This window comes from Rhinatrema bivittatum, chromosome 2, assembly GCF_901001135.1.
Source record: "Rhinatrema bivittatum chromosome 2, aRhiBiv1.1, whole genome shotgun sequence".
NCBI classification, from domain to species: Eukaryota; Metazoa; Chordata; class Amphibia; order Gymnophiona; family Rhinatrematidae; genus Rhinatrema; species Rhinatrema bivittatum.
Genome location: NC_042616.1, coordinates 377,131,332 through 377,152,624, shown reverse-complemented (window position 1 = coordinate 377,152,624; position 21,293 = coordinate 377,131,332). Strand labels below are relative to the sequence as shown.

General features: G+C 45.1%; 1 protein-coding gene across 1 annotated transcript in view; it reads left to right on the top strand.

The window, feature by feature from the left end:
- CTNNAL1 (catenin alpha like 1) overlaps window positions 1-21,293 on the top strand; it is an 852,902-nt gene that overhangs the window by 512,246 nt on the left and 319,363 nt on the right. Inside the window, 1 exon segment of the mRNA XM_029589981.1 lies at window positions 20,063-20,182. Within this exon segment, the coding sequence (XP_029445841.1) occupies window positions 20,063-20,182 (120 nt within the window).

Here is a 21,293-nt window from a genome sequence, read left to right as displayed (position 1 = left end):
AAAATCTACCCCTCAGTGAACTTAATAGCAGGTAATGGACTTCTCCTCCAAGAACTTATCCAATCCTTTTTTAAACACCGCTATACTAACTGCACTAACCACATCCTCTGGCAACAAATTCCAGAGTTTAATTGTGTGTTGAGTAAAAAAGAACTTTTTCCGATTAGTTTTAAATGCAAACTTCATGGAGTGCCCCCAAGTCTTTCTACTATCAGAGTAAATAACCGATTCACATCTACCCATTCTAGACCTCTCATAATTTTAAACATCTCAAAATTAGATTGGACAAAAACTTAGATTGTAAGCCCTCTGGGGATAGAGAAATACCTACAGTACCTGAATGTAAACTGGTGTGATATCTCAATTGAGATCGAATGTCGGTATATAAAAAAAAAAATAATAATAATAAATAAATAAATCTCTATCATATTCCCCCTCAGCCGTCTCTTCTCCAAGCTGAAAAGTCCTAACCTCTTTAGTCTTTCCTCATAGGGAGCTGTTCCATTCCCCTTATCATTTTGGTAGCCCTTCTTTGTACCTTCTCCATTGCAATTATATCTTTTTTGAGATGCGGCGACCAGAACTGTACACAGTATTCAAGGTGCGGTCTCACCATGGAGCGATACAGCGGCATTATGACATTTTCCATTTTATTCACCATTCCCTTTCTAATAATTCCCAACATTCTGTTTGCTTTTTTGACTGCCGCAGCACACTGAACCTACAGTTTCAATATGTTATCCACTATGACGCCTAGATCTCTTTCTTGGGTTGTAGCACCTAATATGGAACCCAACATTGTGTAATTATAGCATAGGTTATTTTTCCCTATATGCATCACCTTGCACTTATCCACATTAAATTTCATCTGCCATTTGGATGCCCAATTTTCCAGTCTCACAAGTACCTTTGGGTACTTGCCAGGTTCTTATGGCCTGGATTGGCCGCTGTTGGAAACAGGATGCTGGGCTTGATGGACCCTTGGTCTGACCCAGTATGGCATTTTCTTATGTTCTTATGTTCTTACCACTCATGAGACCAACATTGTGTTGTTTGGGTCTCTTTCTGCTGCGTACAGGTGTGGCTGTGGTTGAGGTCATCGGTCTCCATCTTTAGCCCATGCTGGGGCACCTCTCACCTGCCTCGGTGCTTGCCGGAGCTCCTCTGCGGTTGTATCGGGGCCCAGGGCACACGAAAACACCAGAGATGGAACCGCTATCGGCGTTTCCACAACAGTACACAAGTAACATACTTATATGTGTCACTTTCACAGGTTGTAAAATTGCAAATTTTATGCATTAATATTGGTCCCGCTCAGGACCGCCCCTTTTCTACACATTATGAATTTAAAAAATACAGACTTTGTCAAAATGGGGGCATACCTGGAGGAAGAACTAGAAGACTGGGAGAAAATGGGTAAGGTGGAACAACAGTGGACCAAATTAAAAGGAGCTATTACAAAGGCAATAAATCTATATTAGAAAAGCAAACAAGAGTAAGAAGAAGAAGAAACCGATCAGGTTCTCTAAGGAGGTGGCTGAAAAAATAAAGGCAAAAAGAACAGCGTTCAAGAAGTATAAAGGATCTCAAAGGAACACAGCGAAGAATAACTGTTAAAACGGAGGGACATTAGGATAATTTCGCCAGCTGAACTGTTTAAATCCTACATGAAAGAGATTTTGAAAATACCAGAATCCATTCTACCAGTTTGCACTAAAGTATATTACTTGCCTCAAAGGGAAAGTGGCCGAGAAGAAGAGAGAAGGAATACTCTGGATATTTCAGAACTTTTGGAGTTATCTGTGGACTCAGAAATTAAAGAACGAAAGTCTATGCTGGTTACTTTTGCTTTTATTTCAGACCGAAATCATGTGTTAAAAATGTTTTTGAGAAACAGGCTTGCTTTATTCTATGGAGCACAAATTTGGATTTACCCTGATATTTTAAAGTTAACACAACTTCGAAGGAAAGAATTTCTTACTATGAGAGAGAGGTTCCTAAGTTTAGGAGCCCGTTATGTTTTGAAGTACCCCAGTAAATGTTGTGTCAAATACTTAAATAATAATTATGTCTTTTTTGAACCAGAACAGCTCAGGGATTTTCTGATCGGTCACTCACATAGTACACCCGGAGAAAAATCGACATGAATAAAGTAATGCTGCTTCCCTATTGATTCTTATTTAAAAAGTATTGATATACTACTCCATTTCTTTGGCCCACACTTTTTCTTATATTTAGGTATATATATAACCTGTAGCAAAATATTACTTAACTGGTTTTGATTTATTGATTGGTTTGACATATGGATATATGTACCGTGTTCTTTTGAAAATATTTCATGTAAATTGTGTGAAATTTTGAAAATTTGAAAATAAAATAAAATAAAAAAAAACTGAGGGAGATGAAGAAAGAAATATCTGTCAAAGAAGAGAGGTCAGAAGTGGTATATTGAAATTGAAAGGTGAGAAGGAGCAATATGCATAGAGAATAACAAAAAAAAAAAAATGGCAGAAATATTAAACAAATAACTCAGTTCACTATACTCTAGAGAAGGACCATTGCTGGTTAACAAGACTGTAGATGGGGATGGAGTAGATGAAACTCCGTTTACAGAAGAGAATATATGGGAGGATCTAGGCAAACTGAAAGCAGACAAGGCCATGGGGCCGAATGAGGTACACCCCAGGATACTGAGAGAGCTCAGATATGTGCTGGCAGGTCCACTGAAGGACCTGTTCAGTGGTGTACCTAAAGTATTTGGCACCCCCTAATATGTAATTTTAAGATTTCCTAAACAATGATAAAATATTTCAAAACAGCAAGTACATCAAATGATATCCAATAATTAAAACTAAAAAGGATTTTAAAAATATCCTATTCTCCATATATGTCATCCTAAGATTGTCATAGACTGGGGCACGCATGCATAATCACACACACACACACAAAATATGCTCCCTCTCTCTCATACACACACACATACATGTTTGGCAAGAGACAGAGCATGTGTGTATGTGAAAGAAACACACACACACTTTCTCTGTACCTCTCTCACACATGCACTTCCTCTGTGTGTCTCTCTCACACTTACACATGCTTCCTCCATCTTTCTTTCTCTCACACACTCGCTTCCTCACTCTGTTTCTCACAAACCAACACACACATACACACACGCTTCCTCTGTGTCTCTCTCTCACACACTAATGCGCACACACACACATGCAGACAAAAACTGAACTGGAAAACCACAAAAAGCCAGATTCTGTATGCAATACAACAATGGAAAAGCAGAAAATCACTATTCCTCAAAACAATACAATCAAGAAATATTAATCATTCAGAATAGTAAAAATATTAATCATTCAGAATAGTAAAAATCATTCAGAATAGTAAAAATATAGTAAAAATATACATTTCAAATCAGCTGATGAATAGAGTAATATTCAATAGATGCTCCTGTACAAATTTTTAAAAAATTTCCTAAACATCGATAAAATATTTCAAAACAGCAGACATTAAATAACACCCAGTAATTCAAATTAATAAGGATGTTAAAAATCTCCCACTCTCCATACCTGTCATTCTGAGATTGTCTTGGACTGGGGTACACACACACACACACACACACACACACACACACACACACACACACATATTGTTACGATCCCGGTCACTAGGCTAGTGACCGGGCACCTACTTTTCACTGCCGCGCCACGAACCGCCGGTTTCCTGGCCTCCAGGGCCGCATGGCAGCGGCGTCTCCTTGTGGAGACGCCGCCGAGGACTCCTCCCCTCGACGGGGGAACACGCGCGTGCACGCGTAGGCCCGCGTTTTGAGGCGTCTGCACCCGGATGTGCGGACACGCCCCCTTTGACGTCAGACGCCGGGTAGGGGATTTAAACAGGGCTTTTTGCGTTCCCAACTTGCCTTGCAATGAGGTCTCTCTTTCTGAGTACTAGTTGCCTCCGGATCGCCTGGTTCCTGATCTCTGCTTGCCTGATTCCTGGATTCTGCCTGTCCTGCAACTCTGACGTCTGCCTGCTTGCCTCCAGCCCTGATCCCGGTTCGTGACTCCGACTACCGTCAGCCTGCTGCCAGCCTAGACTCCGGTTCGTGACCTCTACTCTGCTTGTCTGCCACCTGCCTTGACCCCGGTCCGTGACTCCATTCTGCTTGCCTTCCGCCTGTCCTGACTCCGGTCCGTGTCTTCGTCCCACCAGTCTGCTGCCTGCCCTGACTCTGGTTCGTATTCCTTTCCTTGGATTCTTCAAGCCTTCGCCTAAGTCCCAGCGGCCCGGGTCCCTACGGGCTCCTCCTGGGGGGACCTCGGGCTTCCAGGGCGAAGACTCCTAAGTCCTAGCAACCCGGGCTCCCACAGCTCCTCTGGAGGGGTCACAGGTTTCCAGGTGAAGACTCGTCTGAACCGTGAGTTCTGCCTCCCGTCCGTCCTTCTCTGACGGTTGGCCCAAGGATCCACTTCCGGATTGAACAGTCACAACACATATACACATAAACCCTCTTCCTCTGTATCACTCACCCACGATTCCTCTGTCTTTCAGCACCACCCCCACACACACACAAGCACCCTGTCATATACACACACCCACAGGCACCTCTCACACATACACATACACACACACACATACACACACACACACACAGGCACCCTCTCATATACCAGCACTCACTCTCACAGGGCCAGTCTCTCGCTTTCACACACATTTTGGACCTTTTCTTGGCTGCTGGCTCCACAGCAGAGTCTCTTTTTCTCTGCGAGCTCTGGGCAACACCAACAGCACCACAGGGCTGCTTCTTCTGACGCTGGCTCTGGGGAAATGCCCGCAGCACCGCAGGGCCTCTTCTGCTTCTGCCGGCTCTGGGGAAACACCGGTGACACTGCAGGGCCTCTTCTTCATCTGCTACCAGCCTCTTTTTCCACAGGACCTCGATTTTGGTGGCAGGACCTTTCTATTTACTGGCGGAATGGCACCCCTCCCACTGTTGTCACCCGGGGCGGACCGTCCCCCCCCCCCCCCCCTTAGTATGCCACTGGACCTGTTCAATAGATCCCTGGAAATGGGGAGTGGTGCCGCGGGTTGGAGAAGTGTGGTGGTGGTTCCGCTTCACAAGAGTGGTGGCAGAGAGGATACTGGAAACTACAGGCCAATTAGCCTCACCTTGGTGGTTGGAAAATTAATGGAGAATCTGATGAAGGAAAGAATAGTGAACTATCTATAATCTGGTAGGTTGCTGGACCCAAGGCAGCATGGATTTGTCAGAGGAAGGTCCTGTCAGACAAATCTGATTGAATTTTTTGATTGGGTGACAAGAAAATTGGATTGAAGAAGAGCGTGCGATGTGATCTACTTGGATTTCAGCAAAGCTTTTGATACCTTCCCACATAGGAGGCTTGTGAATAAAATGTGAAGCTTGGGAGGGAGTGCCAAGGTGGTGTCATGGATTACAAACTGGTTGACTGTAAGGAGACAGAGTGTAATGGTAAATGGATCCTACTCCGAAGATAAAACTGTTAAGTGGAGTGTCACAGGGTTCAGTATTGGGACCGGTTAAGAACATAAGAAATTGCCATGCTGGGTCAGACCAAGGGTCCATCAAGCCCAGCATCCTGTTTCCAACAGAGGCCAAAGCCAGGCCACAAGAACCTGGCAATCATTGTGAGCGACATTGCAGAAGAGATATAAGGTAAAATGTGTCTATTTGTGGATGATACTAAGATCTGCAATAGAGTGGACACACCTGAAGGAGTAGAAAGAATGAAAAGTGATTTAAGAAAGCTTGAGTGATCAAAGACTTGGCAGTTGGGATTCAATGCCAAAAAGTGAAGAGTCATGCATCTGGGGTACAGTAATCCAAAAGTGTATGTGATGGGGGATGAAAGACTGATGTGCACGGACCAAGAAAGGGACTTTGGGTTAATAGCATCTGGCAATCTGAAGATGGCGAACCAATGTGACAAGGAGATAGCTAAAGCCAGAAGAATGCTGGGCTGCATAGACAAAGTAATAACCAGTAAGAAAAAAGGAGGTGATAATATCCTTTTACTGGTCCTTGGTGAAGCCTCAGTTGGAGTACTGTGCTCAGTTCTGGAGTCCGTATCTCAAAAGGGATAAAGACAATCCAGAGAAGAGCAACCAAAATGGTGTGGGGTCTGTATGAGAAGACCTATGAGAAGAGGCTGAAGGCTCTGAATACATATACATTTGAAGAGAGGAGGTGCAGGGGAGTTATGATACAGACCTTCAAATACATGAAATGTTTTAATGATGCACAATCGACAAACGTTTTCTGATGGAAAGAATTCAGTAGAACTAGGGATTACTAAATGAAACTCTGGGGAGGATGACTCAGAACCAACGTCGGGAAATATTTCTTCATGGAGAGGATGGTTCATGCCTGGAATGCCCTTCTGGAGGAGGTGGTGAAGACAAAAACAGAGAGAGAATTCAAAGGGACATGGGATAAACACTGTGAATCCCTAAAGACTACAGGATGGCAATGAAGAAATGAGTGCATAGGAGTAACTTGCTGATGTGGTGGTTACTACCCTTAACCAATAAGCCTTCATACTGTTTGATGCAACTCCATCATCGCTCTCTGCTTCAATGGCAGGGGAAAAGGGGGAGTTGGATTCAGAAGCAAGCAATGGTCTGGGGAAACAAGCATGGAGGGTAACTTTGCTGATGCGGCACTTACTACTTTTACACCAATAAGCCTAATACCTTTTAATGCCACTCAAAATTGCTCTCTGCTTCAACGGCAAGGGGTAACAGGGAACTGGATTTAAACAGTAAGCAACGAGGGCCTGACTTTTATGGTCTGGGAATCTTTTAAGCATGGGGTAACTTGCGCAGCACAACAGATACTACCATAAGTTTGTTGGGCAGAGGGGGATGGTCCTTTTCTCCTAGAATCAGCAGGATGGTAGTCCTTACACATGGGTGACATGATCAGATGGAGCCCGGCACGGAAAACTTCTGTCAAGGTTTCTAGAACTTTGACTGGTACACTGAGCATGGCCAGCATGCCACTATCCACGCGGGGTCCCTCTTCGGTCTCTCTTTTTCTGCGAGGCTTTTGCATCGCTGTTGTTGAGCTTGTGGCTAAATTTGTGGAAAACTATTTTTGTCCATTTTTCCCGGTCTCGCCGGGTCCCTCTGTCGTCCGAGGTTAGTGGCTAGGCATCACAGTAAGTTTTATGTTGTTCACGGTCAATTATTGATAGGGTCATTTCCCAGTAATCACTGGCCATTGACCGCGCACCGGGCTCTTTTTCCCAAGCTATTGTCCGGTTTTTGCTGATGACCCCAGTGCCCTCGGACCATCTCCATCACTGACCCCCACAAGGTCTGTATTTTGTTGTCCCTTCTGTGCCGAGGTGAATCCAAAGGGCCATCGTGTATGTCTGGACAAGATGGATAACTTTTCGGCGCCAAAAGTCAGAGCCCTCGACATTGGCATCGGGGGCATCGATGCCCCAGAGACATGCATTGGTGACCCCTTCTCCTGTGTTGCCTTCTCCACCACCGAGTTCTCTGATGGACCTGGGCACGGGGGATTGTCTGCTTTTTATTTACTCTTGTTCCAGGTCTGGGTCTTCGCTGTCACTCTCAGCTCCGGAGAAGGACCAAGCCAAGCATTGGGAGAAGTCAAGGAAGCATAGCCATCGCTCACCATTTTCTCATGACTCCAAGCTCTGGAAGGCATCAGCATTGTCTGAGTTGCCCCCGAGGAGGCCCCACCCTCAATTGGCACCAAAGGCTTGAGGCGATCCCCACGGCTTCGGTGGCGGGCACCGATCACTCTCGGGGCTCCTACGGGGTTTCGGTTCTGCCTCCTCCTCAAGCTGTCCTCTAGTCATCAGCATTCGAGGAGGAGTTACCGATGCAGCCTATCCCAGTACTTCAGCCACCCTTGATGCTGCACGGGGTACCGACGTGGCCTCTATCGGAAACTATTCCGGTGGCCGATTCCTCTGATTAAGAAGCACCATCTGGTTTGGTGCATTCTGCTTCCGGTGCCCATGGTGCCACCAATGCCAGCACACCCCCTTGGTGCCCACAGCACCACCAGCACCGACACCTATACCTTTGGGCTCCCAGTGCCTTTGGGGTCTAGGCCTAGACCTTGCATGGGGCCCCACCTCCGGTGTCCTCGGGTGCTTTAATTGAGGAGGAAGCCCCCTGTGACCCTTGGGAGGAGGAGGCAACCCTGTCCTCTTTAGAAGACTCCGAGGACCTTCTCTCTGAGCTCTCACTTCTGGAGAAAGATTGAAGTTTGCCAATTTTGTGAGGGCCATATCAGAGTCCGTGCCCTTCCAACATTTAATCGAACAGGACTCCAGGCACAAAATGCTGGAGATCCTACATTTGTGGATACCTCTATAGAAGTTGTAAGCTAGTACCAGTGCATGACATTTTCAAGGACCTGTTCGTCTGCTTGTGGGAACATCCCATGTCAGTCCCCCCAGTGAACCAAAAGACCAATGTGATTCACTTGGTACAACCTACCGTGGGGTTTGAGCATGCCACCTTCCACATCAGTCCATGGTGGCAGAATCTGCTCTCAAGAGGGCTAAGAGGATAACGGACCCATGCTTCGGCTCCTCCAGATCACAATCACAGGACCCTGGATGCCCTAGGCCGGAAAGTCTTCCAGGGGTCCCATGCTGGTGGCCAGGATAGCATTGTTACCAATGGTATATGGGTCAGTACTCCAGGAATCTCTGGAAACAGGTTCAAGATCTGGTTGGAATGGTCTCCCATACAGCTTTAGGCAGATTTTCTGAAGGTGTGATCAGCAAGGTATTGGAGTGGTGACAAGCATGAGGTCGATCCACTTATGATGTCTTCGAAACAGCAGCGAGGGTAGCTGCTGCAGACATAGGTGCTCACCACCTTGGCCTGGCTGCAGGCCTCGGATCTCCGCTCAGAGGTGCAGGAGTGCATTGCAGACCTCCCTTGTACTGGTGAAAATCTCTTCGGAGATAAAATCAAGGAAGCAGTGGCACAGCTGAAGGATTATCACGAAACAACTCCAGCACCAGTCGGCTAGCACCTCTGACCCTTAGTCCTCTGGCAAGAAGCCATTGAGGCAGAGTTCGAGGCGGGCCCCTTTACTGCTGAGGAAATATTATCCTCCATCGAGTAGAGCGAGGTCACAGGGTGCCTGCACCTAGAACACTGCATATGACAGCCACACACCCATCAGCCATAACCAGCCCCGCAGCAGAGCCCCCCCCCACTGGTTTTGACTGGTTGGGAGGGAGTTGTAAGCCACAGCTGACCCCACAACGAACGATCCTCAGGTTGGAGGCTGCCTGCAGACTTTTTGCATACCGCTGATGGGCAATCTCTTCGGACCAGTGGGTCCTATCAATAATTCGTCAGGGGGTACAGACTGAACCTTCCTCAGGGTTCCCCCCCCAAATCCCCCTCCATGCCCTTCATGGGGGTTTTCAGTGAATTAGCAAATACTGCTGAGAAGAGCTTTCCGCCCTCATAACGGCTCGAGCTGTCGAACCCCATACGCTCCATCAGCGGGGGCACCGGGTTCTATCCAGGTATTTTCTGATTCCCCAAGAGACCTCCTTCCTATCCTGGACCTGAGGGCTTTGAACAGATTCCTGGCAAGGGAACAATTCAAGATTGGTTTCATTGGGGGCCCTAATCCCTCTCCTACGGAAAAGGCTTGCTCCCTCAACTTTGAGGAGCCGGGACGTTACAGCAGCCCTAGCAACTGAACTGCTGCACCTCTATCAAGTCTCTAGAACCTCTGGCAGAATGAGCCATAGACTTTTGAACATTTGGCTCTGTAATCAGTTGGTGGGAAGAAGGTGTGACTGCAATATTCCTCAAGGCATTTCGCCTAAGATGAGAGATGAGCTAGCCACTTGAAACCTCTAGAGAACTCATAGCCCTTACTTGGGAAAATCAACCACCAGCTACAGCAGAGGGCCCATGAGGCCCATCCAGTACGAAGGAGAGTTGCATTAGCACCATGATTTCAGAACCCATTCTCATCCCCGGCTGCTGCTCCCTCACCCTCTCCTCTGCCTAAAGAGCCCATGCAATTGGGGGCTTTCTCACTTGGCTCCAGAGAACAACTTGCTGCAGGCAACAGGGCCTTTGCCTATACTAAAATGGTCTGAGAGCCATCTGTGGCCCAATGTTCTCTGAAGTTGAAAATCTTCCATGCCTATTGTCCCACAAGGAGATGACCCTAGGCCTCACCATGCCAGATCCCCAATTACTAATCCCTGTAACCCTGTAATTGGGCTCCACTGACCTTACCACACAGACCTTCGTAGATTCTGGCTCAGGAGGGATTTTATCCTAAGGGAACTCATAAAAGAAACAATTCACACGGTCCAGATGACCTTGTCCCTAATCTCTTCGATCTACATTGATCCTCTTCCAGATCGTGTTACTCTGACTATTATACTTATGACTTTCTGCACCAGCCTCTTACATTTGGAGAAACTCAGTTTTATGTGATTTCCAGGGCCATCCATCCTATTGTCTTGGGACTATCATGGCTCCGGTGGCATCAACCTCAATTTGACTGGGCCACCGTTCAACTTGCTCGATGGGGCCATGGCTGCAAGGATTCCTGCTTGGAAACTATTGAACATCCCTGTCCTATGACCATGGCGAATCTAAGGTCTTTTTCCACACTATGCGGACTATCAAGATGTTTTCTCAAAGGAAAAGGCTGAAATTCTACCACTACACTGCCCTTACGATTGCAGCATTGAACTAATTCCTGGAGCCAAGTCCCCACATGGATGGGTTTATTCCTTGTCTCCTCCTGAGATTCAGGCCATGTCCGACTACATTTGGGGAAAATCTGGAACATGGCTTTATCCATCCTTCTTCTTTTCTGGCAGGTGCTTGCTTCTTTTTTGTCTCAAAGAAACGGGCCATGCATCATCTACCCACAACCTGGAATTCCATCATAAAGAAAGACCAGTATCCATTACCGCTAATAACAAAACTCTTTGATTGTCTACAAGGAGCCAAAATATTTACAAACTGTATCTCAGAGGGCCTATAACCTTATTCGAATTTAAGATTGGTGACAAATGGAAGACTGCATTTAATACTTGCAACGAACATTACGAATACTTAGTTATGCCCTTTGTGGGCTTTGCAATGCTCCAGTGGTTTTCCAAAAATTGAATCAGTGATATCTTTCACAATATCCTCTACACCTGTGTGGTCATGTATTTAAATGACATCATGATTGTTTTCCAAATGCTGAGAGCTCGCCGCCAAGATACGTTTGTGTGAGAACAGTCTCTACGCCAAATTGCGAAAAAATGTCTTTTTGAACAAGAGGAACTTCCCTTCCTGGGGTACATAGTTTCTCATGATGGATTCTTTTTTTTTTTTTTGAAAATTTTTATTTAAGCATATATTACAAACAAAGAACCAACTGGTATACACTCCACAAGGGCAGAATGAGAAATAAATACATCCCTTGTTAAACAATATATACTACTCACAATGAGATCATACAAATAACTCATAGTATATAGATCAACAATATTAAACTCTCGTGATGGATTCTGTATGGACCCTGCCAAGGTAAGGCCATTAAAGATTGGGCCCGTCCCGAGGGGCTCCGGGCGTTACAAAGATTCTTGGGATTTACTAATACTGCTGTTCAGTTTATCCCAAACTATTCCTCAGTTGCAGCGCCCTTACAGCCTTCACTCGCCAGGGCATCATACCAAAGACTGGGCACCTGAGGTATTAGCAGCATTATAGAAGCTAAAAAAATGCCTTTACTGAAGAGACTTTGCCTACGTCACTGTTGTGACCGTCGCTGCCCGATGTCTTCACTCCGCCCATCTTTACCTCTGTGGTGACTCCTCCGGGCTTGAAGGACGGCTGGCTGCCGCGGCGTCTCCCTGCCGACTCCCTCCGCGTCCCACGGACCGGCTCGACACTGCAAATCCGCCATGTTGCCTGAAGCCTAGGGCGCGTGCGCTCCAGTTGAAGTACCAGCAAGGAAGCGAACCTCAGGGGCATCCCCGAGGACGTCATCCGCTTCCGATATTTAAAGGTCTCTGTTATCGCTAACAAACTGAGTTAGCAAGGATTCCTCCAAGCTACTTTGCCTCCTCGGACTTACCAGAGGTACCCGCTCCTCGGGGGCCTCGCTCTCTCTTTGCCTTTCAAGTTTACAGACAGGAACCGGTACTTGCTCCTCAAGGGCCCTCGTTCCTGACTCTGCTGATTCTCTTCTGCCTGGAAGCTATCGCTGCCTACATCATTGTGAGTTGCCATTATGCTCTCTCAGAGCTTTCCCTGGAACCAGGTACACGCTCCTTGAGGGCCTACCCTTTCCAGCTGCTGAGCCTCTCCGAGGAGTGTTGTCTGAGGTGTTGTCATCTAAGTTCTTGTTCATGAACTTGCATACCCTGCCTACTCACTTTCTACAGTTTCTCAACAGCTCAGCCATTCTGGAATCGCTGGGATCGCTGTTCCAGTATCTGAGGGACTTCAGCCCTGCCGGGCACTTCAGCTCACTGCTGCCACCTCTGGTGGTTTCAAAAATCTGTTTAATAAAAGAACTAGTGTGTGTCTGTCTCCATACTCTAAGCCTAGCTGGTGGTCCCTCTCAGGATCTTTCCCCGGGGGCGTGGTCATCTGCCACCGGCCCAAGGATCCACCCACAACTAACACCAGTATTATTGAGATTACCACTCTGGTTGTTCCTTTCAGATTCCATGAAATGGGCCATGACTCATGTTTCAGGTCACCTTTAGCCAGCATGTACACTTGAATTGATTCAGCAACACTGTGGGTGGCCCTAAATAAAGCAGGATGTCAAGGCTTACATGAACTCATGTCCTACTTGCACGTAGCAGAAAATGCTGCATGGCCAACCTTGGGGGCTGTTACAGCTGTTGCCAGCCCCCAGGGAACCCTGGACCCATGTCCATGGACTTTATTGTGGTCCTCCCTATATCAAACAGTGCCAGAGTGATATGGGTGGTGATAGATCGATTTTCAAAGATGGCAAACTTTGTTCCCCTACCGGGGCTCCCATCTATATCAGAATTGGCATGTCTCTTTGCTCTCCATGTCTTTTGCCTAAACGACTTGCCTAAACACATATCGTCAGATAGGGATGTCCAGTTCACTGCACATTATAGCGATCACTCTGCAAGAAATTTGGCATTACATTTTATTACACCACAGCCTATAATCCGCAAGGCAACAGTCAGGCAGAGTGCACCAATCACACTCTCAAGACTTTCCTTTGCTCATACGTCCATGAACGCCAGGATAACTGGGCCACTTTCTATCCTTGGGCTGAATTCTCTCATAACACGCACATCAACACAGCCACAAGATCTTCCCCCTTCAGTTAGTCTATGGAAACAATCATTGCCTCCACTGCCTCTCCCTGTGACAGTGTCTTCACCAGCAATTCAACTCTCTTTGCCCAGGAATTACATGAACTATGGGAATGGACCAATCACTTGATTTAAAGGCCGCTGACAGAGCAAAGAAGACTGCGGCTGCCCATAGGAGACCTGTTCCCCAGTTTAAGATGGCTGAGTACCAGGCATTTGCGCCTGCAACTTCCATCTATGCATCTGGCTTCATGCTACATTGGACCTTTCCCTGTGCTCCATCAATTGGGGACCATCACATACCAATTAAGATTACCTACTACTTTGAAAATTCATAATGTATTTCATGTGTCGTTACTCAAGCCACTGGTACTTTCATGGTCCTCTAGTGTGCCAGCCGAACCACAGGATGTGGCCATTGGGGATACTGAATATAAGGTCAAAGAGGTTTTGGATTCCTGCTGTAGGGTCAAGAAGGTGGAATACCTAATTTCATGGAAAAATTACAGCCCGGAAGAAAATTCGTGGGAGCTAGTCTCCAATATCTTGGACCTCAATCTCTTGAGAGACTTCCATCATCAGTACCCCCAGAAACCCAAAGCCTCAGAGAGGGGGCTTAAGAGGGAGGGGTACTGTTGCATTTGGTGGTCCACAGGCTAACCCCACAAACTGCCGCTCTTACCTCCAGCCCCAGGCTGCTTCTCAACACGGCAAAATGTGGTCTGATGCTGTTAGCTCTGCACACGGTAAGACGCTGCTGAGTCCATCTAACTGTCCTTCTTAGGTGCACACGAGCCTGACTTCCTGCCTTTTAAAGTTCCTGTGGCGGGAAAAGCCCTGTGGTGCCCACTGATGACATCAGACACCAAGCCCTATAAAGGACTCTTCTTGTCTTGCCATCACTGCCTCAGCAACAGGTCCCACTACTCGAAAATTTGAGTGTGTTGCCTCAGCATCTTGCCTTCATCATCTTGTCTTCAGTCCAGCCTTGTCTCCAGTGTTCCTTGCCTGCCTGTTATTCTCCTTGCCTGACCCTTCCTGCCTATCCGTCCCTTCTTTCCCCTCGTATGGATACCTAGTTTGACCTCGGCCTGATCTGGATATTGCTTGATTGCAGCCTGCACTGACAGCCTGTATAGTCTGATCCCCCGCTCATCTCTGACCTTTGATTGGACTTCGCCCGTCAGCTCCGATCCGCTTTCCAAGGATGACCCATCTATGTTCATCAGCAGAGAGCCCCACTAAGACTGCCAGCCTTGGTACCCCACGGGCTCAAACCTGAGGGGAATGAGAGCTGGTATACTATGAAGTTCCAGTTCATCGGTTCCTCCATGCAGGCTGCATCAGTCCTACCTTGGCCCCAAGGGTCCACTAGCGCAACAAACTGGTTCTGAGATAGATAAAAAGGATATATAGGGGTAAATTTTAAAAGATACGCGCGGGCGCCCATTTGTGCACGCTACCCAGTGCGCACACATGGACGCCCGATTTTATAACATGCACGCGCATACTAGTTCATCTGCAGCGCGCCAAACACCCACGGCCTTTCACCCGTTGCCCTCCCGGGCCGCTCCAGTTTAGGAGCAGCCTTGTGAGGGAATTTCCCTTCTCCCTACTCTATCCTTCCTACCCTTCCCCTAACCCTTCCCACCCTCTAGTTCCTATCTCTAACCCCCCCCTCTGACTTTTATCTTACTCTTGCGACCCTGCCGGCAGCATTCTTGCCCCACCCCTCCCCACCCCCGGGCCGCCCTGCCCCCTTTTTGAAGCCCCAGGACTTAGACGCGTCTCGGGCTTACGCGCGTCGCCAGGCCTTTATAAAAATAGGCCCACGCGCGCGTAACCCTCCCAACGCGCGTAAGGCTTGAAGATCTGCCCCCATAGTGTTAATGATTTATTTCTCATTCCAGTTGCTTAGATTCTTTGAGCCACATCATCATCCCTCAACCTATTGGTGAAAATGTGATTCTATTTTGCAATCTGTCTTTTGCTGAAAAGCTTGATTGTGTCAACACTTTCATCTACTTGTGATATATTCTTCATATCAAGAGATATTTTCTGGTAGTTCTCAACTTAGTCTGCAGTGTTAGATTATAATATAGTATTATGCACTTCTCTGGATTTGCTTTTCACTCTTTATAGCTTCCAGATTGGTTTGGAATTTCCTAGTGACTGCAATAACCACAGTCCTTGCAGATTGTAAAATTCTAGTTGCAACAGGGTACAGGTTTCAGGATGGTGGCCTTTTTTTTTTTTTTTCCCTTTTTTCATATTTAACAAAAGCCAGTTTTAACCTTTCCCAAGTTTCACACTTTATGAGAGATTGGTCTTCTCTCACTCTCAGATACTATCCTTCTCAACAGAAATGATATTTGGACTGCACCAATGTAGCTATTCCTAGAGGGTGGTGCCATAGCAAATTGTTTTAGTCCAAAACAAAACTCTGCCACTCTCAATATGTCCACCACTGAGAGGAGTATAGATATAGCAAAGAGACCATAGGCCCCTTTACACTTCAGTGTGTTTTGTTTCTTGGGTACCTTGTTTGTCCATTCCTCCACTCTATTTATAGCACAGATACAACAAAAATATGTATATCAAAAACTACATCCTTAGAGCTAAATGGAAAACGTGTGAACATATATGTATTTTTTGTAATCTGTGAATTCCCCAAAGAATACAAAAATGGTTAAAGGTACATATAAATATCACTTATAACAAATAGAAAACATTTAGTGACACTCAAAAATTATACAATTATAAAATTCTAAAAATTCAAATATAATGGTATAAAGCATAAAATGCCAAATATATATAATAACCTTTTGGGTTCATTACTGAGAGGCCCTAGTCTAACTCCTTTAATTAGGGATAGAGTGTTGGAGATTTGGGGGAGGTAACGTTTATTATAGCCCCTCCCTCTGAAGGTGCTGGCATAGCCGACCCCTTGAGAGGTAATAAAAGCAGCTCTCCTCTGAGAAACTTTGGAGGCAGTGCAGTTTGAGTTGCAAATTTGGAGGAAGGTATGGGAGGTTTTTCCTGATTTTGATTTTTGGGCCCAGGCATGCCAGCTTGGTATCCCTGGGAAAGGTCAGGAAGCTGCCCTTCCAGTCCACTCACTGGCTGGCTGGGTTTGCCTCCAGGATTGTTTGGGTTTTGTGACTGTTTCCCTTTGTAGGAAGCCTGCAAGACCCCTGGTGTTGCCTGGAGAGAGGTTATGGGGGAACCATGAGAGGTCTAGAACGGGTAGATGTGAATCGGTTATTTACTCTTTCGGATAATAGAAAGACTAGGAGGCACTCCATGAAGTTAGCATGTGGCACATTTAAAACTAATCGGAGAAAGTTCTTTTTTACTCAACGCTCAATTAAACTCTGGAATTTGTTGCCAGAGGATGTGGTTAGTGCAGTTAGTATAGCTGTGTTTAAAAAGGATTGGATAAGTTCTTGGAGGAGAAGTCCATACCTGCTATTAAGTTCACTTAGATAATAGCCACTGCCATTAGGCAATGGTAACATGGAATAGACTTAGTTTTGGGTACTGCCAGGTTCTTATGGCCTGGATTGGCCACTGTTGGAAACAGGATGCTGGGCTTGATGGACCCTTGGTCTGACCCAGTATGGCATGTTCTTATGTTCTTACGTTCTTATGTTCTTTCCCTAGGGGGAGGGGCCAGGATAGGGAAGACCTGCCCCTCTTGGAGGACAGAATTATTGTGGTGATTCACTGCAGAGAACTTCTGGTGTGTTTGGGCTCACTTTTTGGGAAGATACTTTTGGTTGAAAGAGCTGGGAGGAAGAGTTTTCTGCCCCCTTCCTATCCTGAAAGTGGAACATTGGAAAGCTGTGTTTTCCTATGTGGATCCCTCCCATCTAAAGATCTAAGAAAGAAGAGAGAGACACTTAGAAGAACCATTTTAAGCTCTTTGGAGGATCCTACTTCAAGTCTTCGCACTGGGGAGAGAGAGGAATCGTTGACTCTCTATGCTTATGTTTTATCAATTTTACCAACATTGGAGGGGTTTTTCCTGCTCACACAAGGATACCCCATCCACTAGGGAACCTCATTTATCCATGCCCTGAAGGGTAGTGTTTTCTCTTGCCCTGGGAAAAAGAGACCAGTACACATATAAAGGATTGTAAACCGTAAAGACCAGCTGTGGTGTTAATATCTGCTTTTGAACTGTGCCATTTACTCTACCAAAGTTACCTTCAGCAAAATTTACTTTTTGGACACTCCATCTGAGTCCCCTGTGTCTTACTGGCACTAACAGCACTCACAGTAGTAAAGTTAACCTGTCCCAGAGAAAATTTACAGTGTCACCTCTGCCTCTCAGGGTCTTGAAGGATTAATTCCTTCCCACCACCAGTAAAGAACTCAGCCCTGGGGAAAAAGAGATGTAAGAGGAGTAGTATGAGTGGCTCCAGCTCTCAGAGCTATAAATTCTTTTATGGCCCCTTTGGTAGCTAACTGCTACCCCAAAATGGGATTTATATATATAACCACCCAAATATAACTCAATACAAAATTATAGCTAAACATAAGAGACACTATTGAGGGCTCATCACAAAAAACACAAGTCAAAAAAACAAAGACAACATGCAAAACAGTTGATGGTAAATGGGCCGTGCGATGATCATTTTTTAATGATGGTGTTTGTATGTTTAATGTAGTTTATGGTTGTGCTTATATATTTATTGTTTTTATGCTTTACATCATTATATTTGAATTTTTAAAGTTGTAATAGAATAATTTTTGATTGTTAAAAATTGTTCTATTTGTTATAAGTAATTTTGGTACATTTTCCCTCTGATTTATACATTCCCCCATATTTCAGGAAATAAAAGAAAGGGGAAAATGCGCACTTTGAGGTCAAGGAGGATCTCTTTGCTAATGGCCTTCTTAATATAATACAAGTATTAAGAAGGGCATTAGCAATCATTTGAGAAACTGAGATCATTCCCAACATAACCTTAGGCTTAGGAATGAGTTTCATTCTTGTCAATATATGCACAAAGCAAACCCATTTGGATTCATTATCCCCGTGAGATTTCCAGAAATCTTTATATTTAAAAGGGACATTTGTCCTAAGAGGTCAGCTCTCAGTGGCCTTAGTCTGATTGCAAAGCTTTGTGAGAAATAGGTCAAGTTTAGGTACTGTAGTAATTTGCTTTGATTTACTAGTATTGGGTGATTAGATGCTTTTATCTTGATGTGTGAGTGACCCTCCTCTTTCCACGTGAAGGTCTTGTATACAAACACTGATGAGGGTAAGAAAGATACTCTTATTCTTTCTGAAGGTTTGGCTTCTTCCTCTATGATTTGTTTTTTAACTGTAAATGATTCTCTGTGAGATCCTGTAATGCATGCATTAGAGCAGCTCCATGAAAAGACACATGACTACTCCAGGGCTTGTGCACTGTCTGGTAGAGCCCAGGGTAAAGATATATGTATGGCCTCTTCTTTTCCACCTCACTGGCCCCATCTCAACCTCATCCAAAAATATGAGTGAGGACACATGTTTTCCATTTTCACCTGGCAAGGAATTTAATATTCTCGTTAGGAAAAAATAGCTAGGTTTTCCTTTTTATACAGTACATAGCTTTTGTATGCATAGCTGCTTTATATAGCATAGCCGATGTTCATGTTACTCTTTTTATGGCAAGCATTAATGGTTATTCGCTAGTAGAGAAGATATTCTGATGGAAGTGTTGGACTACCCATGCTATTGCACTGAAAATGCACACTTCAAAATGTATTTGTGCTCTTATAATCTGTAAAAAGGAACAACATGAAAATGCTGTGTTTCCCCCTTGTTTTACTTTCCCTTTTCTCTTGGTCTTCCGGAGTAGCTATAAGTTTGCTGCTGAAAAAGTATCCTGTAACTGGTTTTTGTTTTGTTTTGAATAATACATTGCATAGCAGGGTGTCCAAGGTGTGCATTGTTGAGGCTAAACGTTCAGTGCTGTTCCAAAACCAGCAGAATGACACAATGACATGGAGATGGATCTTTCATACTCACCTGCACTATCTGGAACCTTCAGTACACTGCTGTGCCTGGCAGGGCGTGTGCAAGGATATTAGTCAAACCTTCAACCTCACACCCTTCCTTACACACCTGCCTCTTGGCAGCAACTCTGGCATGGCATCCACCTCTCTCCCACCCTATTCAGCATTCATCTCTCACTCTCCTTCGCCCTCTCCCAAGTCCTGCAGCCTTCTCCTTTTGCCCTCTGTCCACTAAGATGATTGTGCTCTTTCGATACTCACTGAAGGATTTTTTCATCTTCTCCAACCAACTAAATTGTACAACTTTTTGTAAGGGTTTTACTATATTCATAACTGAAAGGTTATGCCCTGCGCAAATTGGAATTTCAGTGTCATGATATCAGAAAACAATGGGCTGCCATAGTGATTGCTCCAGTTTGTAATCCATCATTGACTTCTGCTGTTGAAAGCCAATAGAAATACAAGACTTCTTGCCTCCTACCGCATTATCCTGAAGTGCAGAATGACTGAAATGTAACTCCATTTCTTTGTTCTCAGCTTCAGTATGTGTTGCCTTTCATAACAAAAACAACAAACCTGAAAATTATCATCCACTATTTGGATGCATTGCTTTTTAATACTGCTGCAAGCAAACAATGATTCATTCTCATGACTTGTTTTTATAGGTCCTTGCAACCATGGAGCAGCTAGAGAAAGTTGGCAGTTTTCAGGAATTTGTGCAAATATTCAGTCAGTTTGGAAATGAAATGGTGGAATTTGCCCATCTAACTGGTGACAGACAAAATGTAAGTATGGGCTTTGTTCTGAATGCAATTTGCTGCCACGCATCGACCGAGCTGTTCAGATGGTTCATGCATTTGTGTAGAAGTATGTGTTTCATAGAAACATATAGAAATGATGGCAGAAGAAGACCGAATGGCCCATCCAGTCTGCCCAGCAAGCTATGCGTTTTATCCTTTTTTTTTTTTTTTTTAATCTTTTTCTATCACCCACCTGTTACTATTGGCTTCCAGTCCCCTCCAGCCCTAATTCCCCTCCACCCCACCACCAATGTAGAGAGCAGCGCCGGATCTGCATCCAAGTGAACATCCAGCTCAATTAGGGGTAGCAACCACTGCAACAAGCAGGCCACACCCCTGCCCCATACTCTTATCCACCCCTGTTTTTTGTTTTTTTTTGGAGATGGCAGCCCTCCAGCCTTCCGCTTCGTGAAGGTGGAACACCAACCAACTAAGGAGTAAATGTTCTTTACTCCTTAGAGTAAAGAACATTAACCTGGGGTACTATGAATGTTGAGCAGGGGGGAAGAGACTGCGAGAGTTAGTTCATAGTATGGCCCTGAGTATTATTAAACTGTCTTTGTATCTCGCTGTTTGTCACATTTTCGGCTACTTTTTGCCACTTGTGGAGCATAGGAGACATGTTGCTCACTGGATGTAGTAGTAAGTCTGCCTGATTCTTGGCTCTTTTGCTTCTTCTTTTCATCAATTTTAGGTTTCCTTTCTTTTCTGACAAAATATATTTCTCATTTTTCATACTTTTTTGTTTAAATAAATGTATATATTTTCTTTAAAATCCTTAAAATCTACGTTTCTACATTCTTCAGTGGCTTATGTCATGGTGATGCTATAAGTGAATTACTGTGGCACTTGCATGGGGGTCTAATGAGTGTCAGCACAGCACTGCCCCTTACTGCTAAGGCTCATAATGTGGGTAGGAGGAGCTTCCAAACGGTTTAAAGACTAATATCTCCTTGGGAATTAAAAAAACCCCCAAAAAAACCAGAACAAATGGAAAATGAGAAATCCCATAGGTCTGTTGCCAACTTAATTATGTAAAAAATAGTTTTACTAGCACTGCTGATTTTAAACAAAAATAAAAAAAACACCAGCCAAA